The sequence below is a fragment of the Brassica napus genome, chromosome A3 (assembly GCF_020379485.1).
Source record: "Brassica napus cultivar Da-Ae chromosome A3, Da-Ae, whole genome shotgun sequence".
Lineage (NCBI taxonomy): Eukaryota > Viridiplantae > Streptophyta > Magnoliopsida > Brassicales > Brassicaceae > Brassica > Brassica napus.
In genome coordinates, this window is record NC_063436.1 from 30,606,487 (window position 1) to 30,614,261 (window position 7,775).

The window sequence follows — 7,775 nt, forward strand, 5'->3', positions numbered from 1 at the left end:
TAGTTGCTGTAGGTGCTGTCCACAGCCCTATTTATTTCCACAGCACCAAATTTAGAGCAATCAAGCTTTAAATTTTTTTTTGAAACCACAGCTCTTAAAATATCCTACAGCTGTACAAGTGCTCTGCAGAGCCAAATATCCAAAGCAATTTTTTAGTGCTTCAATAAAATTCTACAGCAATAAAATCTAAAGCCACAGCAAAAAGTCTACAGATTTTTTTCTACAGCAAAATATTTAAAGCTACAGCCATTACCAATCGGACCCGATGTTTTAAGTGTTTCTTACCATAAAATCTTTTTGATTGTTAATCTATTTATTACTTGCAGTTTTTATATACGACTGAAATTATTTTTAAGGGGATGTGGGTTGAATGACAGTGACATATCTTGTAAATAGTCTAAAAATTTTATTAATAAAATTTATTTATATGTTTGCACCAATTTAATTATATATTTAATAGTTACTGGCTTTTAATTATTTAATATATATTTATTATTTTATAATATATATAAATATATTTAATACATAAAATATTTTTTTATATATAATATTCATTCCGGTCAAGTCGCGGATCTTAACCTAATATGATACTATTATAAGATCGTCTTAATAAATAACATTTATACGATACTCTTATATTATAATTTTAATTACAGTATTGACCACATAAAATATAAATGTTTTCATAAAATAGCCATATCATATGCTATATATTTCATTTTTCTACACTGATACATCATCAAAATTAATATTTTTAAAATAATAATTCCATTAATAATTTTATAAAATTTGATTTAAAATGGAATTTTTGATTATATATATATTTTACTAAACAGAAGTTGTGATTTGTTTCATATGTGATTTTTTCTTTTGAATCATTTTTTTGAAAGTTACATAACTTAATTAAAGAATTATCTAGATAGCATTATATATCCATAAAACCTAAAATGAAACTATATATACTTTCAACTAAAGTTAAAAAATACCGTATTCTCACACTCACACTTTTCAACACGTTTATTCTAATATTTAATTTTTAAATTTTTGTTAAGTGACTTGAAGTAACATTTATTATAAATTTAGAATAACACCAAACATTTACAGTTTAATCATATATTTTTGAAATATTAGCATCAATATTTTTTTTTAACAATAACCCGTGTATCCGCACGGATGAAGATCTAAGATCTAGTATTTCATTAAAACATTGTTACACGTATATCATTAAATCTAACTCTAACTCCTACTTGGATAAACCTATAATCTATTCTATTAAAAGGGAAGCAGCCTTAATAAATCTACTTATAAATGTTGTTTAGACTCTTTTATTTTTTAGTCCAACCTATTATATATAACTAAATCTTATAACCAACCTATTTTATAGCAACCAAATAAAAATCTCCTACATTTAAATAAAATATATTACTGTTTATTGACTTCAAATATTATAATCTAAATTGTCGACCTATAGCCTTTTAAATATGTACGTAGGTTTTGTATGAACCATTGTTCTATTAGTAATGTTTATATATTATGTTTGTATCGAATAATGGTATGAAATTATTATAAACCAACATTATACCTCATATAACAAGACTTTAATGAACCATATATTAGATATCTATTATTTAAATGAGTTAGTGTTTTCATCACAAAAATATAACAAATTAGTGTTTTCATCAAAGCATTTTAACAACTTACAGGTTTGGTAAAATGCTCATACATAAGAGAGAGTTATATAAGAGTGTACATATATTTCAACAAAAAAAGAATACATACAAAATCTTAAATAAATTAATTCATGAATTATATAATTTAAATAAATTATTTTTTTGATATCATATGATTTTGTAACATAATAATTTACAACATTTTTAAAATATTAATTTACAAATTTTGTATATAATCCAAAGAAAAATCCGCGTTTTTAAAGCGCGGGTCAAAATCTAGTTAAGCCTTTTAAAACCCAAAAAGCTTATGTGATGTTGAAATTTGTGTGAATGCAAAGCTAATTAATTGAAAGGCCCAACATCTTAACAAATAAGGTAACTACAGATATTATAAAACCTCAAAAGCAAAGGCCCAAATTTATATATGTTAACACGGATCTACAATATGTTTGATTCCGTTGTCCATTACAAGTGTACTACTAAGCCTAAGCGTCAATAATCTAACAATCTATAGGCCCTTCATCGTTTCAGTGTTTTTAACTTTTTAATCGTATGTCTTTGTGTCGCATCTAATTTTCCTTCTTGCTAAGATATTTTGGGGTTCGGTAATCGGGTTGTATAAAGAGCTATGTTCTTTGACTTTTCTTGAACCTTATCAGGTGTCCTTCCTTACTAGGATTTATGATGTGTTTTATATGGTTTTGGTTTGTATGAGTATCTGTGTTCATTAAGATTTTTCCTCTGGATCATAGTTTTACTGTTAATTAATAAACTTGATATATTTCTAAACATGATGGTGCACAAGTAAAATAAAAAAAAATGATATTATCAACTTACCAGGCACGCTTAATCAGAAATTAGTTGTTCGGGTTTTTGACGAGATCAGTCATGGGTTTTTGACGAGATCAGTCATGGGTTTTTTGACAAATTGTTGTGCGTGTCCCTATGATAGGATGTGCAATACACTAGCTTAATAAAATATTTTGTGACAAAACAAAACCGTAATTAAGAATCGTGAGAGTACGGTCATCCTCCACTACATCATCTTTACATCCCACTTTAAGTGAAACCATTAGATAATACGTCGAAAATTTATCACAGTGACGAATCAGCATTACTCATTAAAGCAAAGTTCAAACAACTTTGTTCTCTTTCCATAATCTCAATTAATCAGCTATCTGTTTAGGTTATTTATTCTGACGAATCAGTTCACCAAAGCAAAGTTTAACCAAAACTTTCTCCTTTCTCTAATCTCAATCGGCAATCCATTTAAGTTTGACACTTTGCATATACTTTACATTCAATTATTTTAAGAAGATTGTGACTCTTGATTGGAGAATAATACTATGACCGATACTGAATATCATCAAGTCTTCAAGGATTCTATATCATTATGAATTTACGAAGGTTTGGTAAATGAGTGATGATTGTTGTTTTTCTAAAAATTAAAAGTTGAATCCATTCATATTAAATAATCAAACTACTAACTTCTTTAAGACTTATTGTGGCCAACAACAGGAAAGTGGCCACCTTTCAACTTTTTCTCTAATCCCACCATTTTCAATATTTCATGAACAACTAATAATTATAAGTTTATAACCTATAAAGCATAAAGAGATATTTGCATTAATTAGATGATCAGTATATCGAAATGTAGTGCTATTTTTATTTATTTATAATTAGTGCAGATTCATTAGAAACACACAAACTAATTTCTAAAGGTACGTAAAAGCTAGTTTTGTTTATTTAAAAGCGGAGTTAACTTGTACTGGTGTTATTTCCTTAGAGATTATATATAGTGACAAACCAAATGCATGGGCTTCTATTTTGATAAGGTGTACCTAAATCAAGAAGATATAGCTTAAGAGCACATCCAACACTTTCGTTAACTTGCTTTTTCATAGACAAGAGTCGAAGAAGATGTATTTATTACAATTGGTGAAGAAACTAGGTTTCGTCTTTCTTCTTGTTTCAGCTTCAATGTTTGCTTTCTCTTCTGCAGGTGTTTTCCTTACCTCTCCCTCACTCTCTATCTATCTATCAATATATATATATATATATATATATATATATATCATTTTCTCCTTAACTTCATGTGCCTATTATTTGTTCAGCTTTTAGAAAGTAAGATTATTACTTGTGCTCGTTTGTAAACACTTGATGGTTAATTTTTTGACATATTGTGTCACTGTTATCATTATTTGGAGTACTTAATCTTGGATATGAAAAACAAACAAATTTCATCATCATTGTTTTTTGTAGGCCGACCATCCATTCTAATCTATAGCCAAGATGATAATCATCAAGAGGTTAGTCATTGTTTTAACCCCAAAAAGTTGCCAACTAACCGGCGTTGTATAAAGCAAAATGATTATGATTTTCGAGAATTAATCAGATTATTTCAATAACTAAAATAATACTTTGGTGAATAAATAAAGCTGTTATATATGTGGACAGTTGGTGGAAAGAAGGATACATGAACATGAGAGAATTCTGAAGATGAATTCAAGAGACTATGGTCAGTTCAATCCTACACCAAAGCTCTTCAGGCCTCCTTCCAAGCTTATTCCCAACTGATCACAGGATTCATAATACGGATCGACTGTATATAGATGGAAACTTTATGAGATGTATGATATATATATATATATATATATATATATATATATATATACCTAAAGACTAACATATTGCAATAAGTTTAAATGATGTTCCAGTTATCATAAGAAATTAATAGTATGTTAATTAGTAAAGATGCTATAGTCTTTGTTCATAGGTGTGTGAGTTTGGTGAAAGTGCATGTCACTTTATCACTACAATATCATGCAATTTTGCAATTAATGGAAGATGAGGCATTGATGAACTATATTCATTTACAACTAAAGAAACAAATCAAGATGTATTTTTAACTGTTTTTTAAGCTTCCACTAGAGTTCAAATTTAAAACTCATGATTGTGATTGTTGTACACTTTCTTCTTACACAAAAGAATGTTTTCTTTATACAATTATTTCTATTTTTTTTTCTCTGACCAAATCTTCCACTAGAGAATTGAGAGTGATCATAACATTCACACACACATTTATTCATTCCCATTGCTTTTTTCTTCAAGCTACAAAATCATGTACCATTACTGAAGAATTTATCCTGTTCTGGCGACTCCCAGGGTTTACATACTCCATCTCAGCTCCCGGTATGACATTTCCGTAAATATAAACCCCTGGAAAGCTGTTGTACGCCTCACTAGACATAGCAACAACATTATCATGTCCTTGAGAATTTTGAAGTCCTAGAGTTAAAGAGACACCACCACCACCACCAAATCTTGAAATCTCAGCCACATGATATGTAGGCTCAATTGATATAAACCTCCCACCATCCATTTGATGACCGCCCTGGACCATGCCACAAGTTTCCACACCATACTCATGTCCATGATCTTGTGGAAGCTCTTGAGCTCGATCTTCATCATCAGCAACAACAGGACGTACCTCAGACATTTTTGGTGTACTGTCGGAGGACGAGTTGGAATCATGCTCTGTGAACTCCTCCTTATATATTTCTTCCACCATTGGCTTCCATAAACGCACGCGCGCATTTATAAACCAGTTTGAGACCTTTTTACAAACACACATCAACCAATAAATAAATAAAAATCTACAAAGAGAAAGAAATAATCTTCAAGTAAAGCAATGTAGTACCTGACCACGGCTCAACCCTGTTTGTCTTGCTAGCATGATCTTGTCAGAATCCTTTGGGTAACTATACATGTTTCGAAACATTAATCCGTGTTATTTATGAAGAACTTATGTGCTAAGTTTCATGGATTTCCAATTCAAAACCAATTGGTTATCAGTGGACTGGTCCATATCACTTCTATATTATTTATATTCCAGTGAAACTCTATTTGAAAGCTTATATTCTTACACACTATGGGAGAAATTTTTTGGAAGAGATACTTACGGGTGAAGAAAATGTTCAAAGAGCCAAGCACGGAGAACCAAAACAGAGTTTTCAGGTAGGCCACGTTGAGGTCTCCAAGCCTGAGGTTGCATGAAACCTCTTTGTTGTCTTAAATGTTGATCAACGTACTTAAGTCGGCTTATTGTCCCAACTCCTTTCCCATCAGAACCATCTTGTTCCCCGAGGCATTTTCGTGTCACGACGATTTGTCCTGATATTGCATCTCTTAGGCTACGGAAATGGCGTGAAATGGTTTGAAGAGCGAGTGCTGTGTATGGCTTAGCGGCTCCATAACCTGCTATCACGTCGAAGGAGGATACAACTATCTGCATCTGCTGGTAATATTGCTTATATCTTCTATCCACCTTTACCAACATCAAATACACAAATACAACATGATTATACACCAAAAATTATGGATGAATTTGTTAATTCATGCTTTTGCATTTATTTTTGACTAAACATTTTCTATAATAAATATAATGTTTGCATTTAACATATTAAACTTATGAATTAATTTGAAAGATGTCCTATTATAAATGCAAAAGCAATCAAACGATCTAAGCCTATCAAGTAGCTATTGCATGATCAAAGATGAGAGGTTTCATTGGCATTATTTACCTCATCCAACATTGACAAGAGTTTTGTCAACTTGTTATGCAATTCTTGTCTCTCTGATTGAGAGATCTCAGCGGGAGGATTCATGTTTGAGTCTTGAGGGTTTTTATCCGTTTCTTGAGGGTTCTCTTTGTTCTTATCCCCCTCTGGCTGAAACTGCTTCAGCGATTTCTTTACATTAACAGCCTCATCTAGAAGCTCTTGAGCTGCCTTGAGATACTTTGAGTTGGGAATTGTTCTCACAACATCCATGTTCGGGTTACCGACCGAAATGCTCTGAGTTGCATACTCATTGCCTCTAAAATGCTCCGGTCTTGGAGACATTCCCTGATGTATACCAGGGAGAATCTGTGAACCGAGGCTAAGGGACAATCCCTGACCGGTCTGATGAACTCCTGTAGGGCCTGCTATAGCGCTCATTGGCTGGAAACCGCTCCTGTCACAAGCTTGATCTCTCCAAGAACCGAAGCCTTGAATGTCCTGCATTTGTGAAACTCCACCAAATCTTGAATATGCTTGCGTCTCTTGTGAGGCTGAGACATTGTTAGCTTCAGTTCTTTCTTTACCGGCTACTTCCTCTGAGTAAGAAACAGTAGGGTTCATGTGGATCATTGCGTTTCCGGGAAGAAACCTAGCTTCCTGATAATCCATCGAAATGTAGCAATGCAGTGTGTTTCTTGGATCAGTTGAGTTCCATAGTCCTTTGTCCTATGATCAGGTCACAGAAGCATTAGCCTGGAAGCTTCAGATCAAACACAAACTTGACTTTTTCATTATTCATCAAACAGATCCTTTAATATTTTACATATTATACAAGAAATTATATAATGGAGGAAATGTCTGAAATTAAAGACAGATTAAAAGTAGTTCAAACAGAGAGGGTGCAGAGTATAGCAAAAAAATCATGTATGATTTCATCATATTGTGAATGTATGGCTTGGCTATGCATGTAATTATGGAGATGTAAGCATAATCCAGAGAACACATAAAGAGAAAAACTGGAGTTGAAAGAGAAATAAAGAAATATTAGAAAAGTTACCTGGATATAAACTGCTGCTTTGTTGAAGAAGACAAAGCTAAATCTTATATTGAAATTAAAAAAGTGAAAATGATGATCCAACAAATTACAAAATGTGAAAGACTTTCTTTTCTTCTGGTGATATATAATTTGAATTCACCATATAATCAATGTCACACGTGAAAGGCCCATATCATTCTCTCCCTCTCCCAGAAAAAGAAAGCAAATAAAAACTTTTCTTTATCTTATTTGATGTTAAATAAAGAGGGGGGGGGGGGGGGGGGGGGGGGGGAGTATATCAAATAAAGACTTTTATTAAGAAGCTTGCTTCAGAAAGCTATAATCTGGTTGGTGCTTGAACTTGCTTGTTGATTCTTGGAGTCAAGTCAATGGTAAAGAGAAGAAAATTGTTGAGAAAATGTTATAAGTGTATGGTTAAGGAGTTTCTATCCTTAACAACTAGTTGGTCGACCTAAACCCCTCTCTTCATCTTTCTCCTAATCCCAA

The 7,775-nt window shown here is 31.9% G+C and overlaps 2 protein-coding genes across 4 annotated transcripts; one reads left to right on the plus strand and one right to left on the minus strand.

The window, feature by feature from the left end:
* The first annotated feature begins 3,402 nt into the window (after positions 1 to 3,402).
* LOC111214347 (protein CASPARIAN STRIP INTEGRITY FACTOR 2-like) lies at positions 3,403 to 4,536 on the plus strand. Its single transcript, XM_022717074.2, has 3 exons — positions 3,403 to 3,672; positions 3,933 to 3,979; positions 4,128 to 4,536. Exons 1-3 carry the CDS (start codon positions 3,591 to 3,593, stop codon positions 4,245 to 4,247), a joined length of 249 nt encoding a protein of 82 aa, XP_022572795.2. The 5' UTR covers positions 3,403 to 3,590; the 3' UTR covers positions 4,248 to 4,536.
* A 34-nt stretch (positions 4,537 to 4,570) lies between these two features.
* Positions 4,571 to 7,775, minus strand: LOC106428786 (BEL1-like homeodomain protein 6). Of its 3 annotated transcripts, none has more exons than XM_013869538.3 (5): positions 7,290 to 7,775; positions 6,254 to 6,958; positions 5,633 to 5,997; positions 5,371 to 5,431; positions 4,571 to 5,286 (listed from the first exon to the last, which is right to left on the minus strand). In XM_013869538.3, exons 2-5 carry the CDS (start codon positions 6,899 to 6,901, stop codon positions 4,777 to 4,779), a joined length of 1,584 nt encoding a protein of 527 aa, XP_013724992.1. In that variant the 5' UTR covers positions 6,902 to 6,958; positions 7,290 to 7,775; the 3' UTR covers positions 4,571 to 4,776. The 3 variants fall into 3 exon arrangements, with proteins under 3 accessions (XP_013724992.1, XP_013724993.1, XP_048622413.1); XM_013869539.3 differs by having other exon boundaries at positions 6,254 to 6,992; positions 7,290 to 7,737; XM_048766456.1 differs by having other exon boundaries at positions 6,254 to 6,985; positions 7,290 to 7,528.

Bases quoted from the DNA above. Each gene is read 5' to 3' on its own strand.
- LOC111214347 (XM_022717074.2), top strand. From the start codon at position 3,591: ATGTATTTATTACAATTGGTGAAGAAACTAGGTTTCGTCTTTCTTCTT. The intron at 3,673-3,932 runs GTGTTTTCCTTA...TGTTTTTTGTAG, and splicing joins GTTTGCTTTCTCTTCTGCAG to GCCGACCATCCATTCTAATC. The intron at 3,980-4,127 runs GTTAGTCATTGT...ATATGTGGACAG, and splicing joins AAGATGATAATCATCAAGAG to TTGGTGGAAAGAAGGATACA.
- LOC106428786 (XM_013869538.3), bottom strand. From the start codon at position 6,901: ATGGATTATCAGGAAGCTAGGTTTCTTCCCGGAAACGCAATGATCCAC. The intron at 5,432-5,632 runs GTAAGTATCTCT...AAACATGTATAG, and splicing joins TTTGAACATTTTCTTCACCC to TTACCCAAAGGATTCTGACA. The intron at 5,287-5,370 runs GTACTACATTGC...GTTTGTAAAAAG, and splicing joins CAGGGTTGAGCCGTGGTCAG to GTCTCAAACTGGTTTATAAA.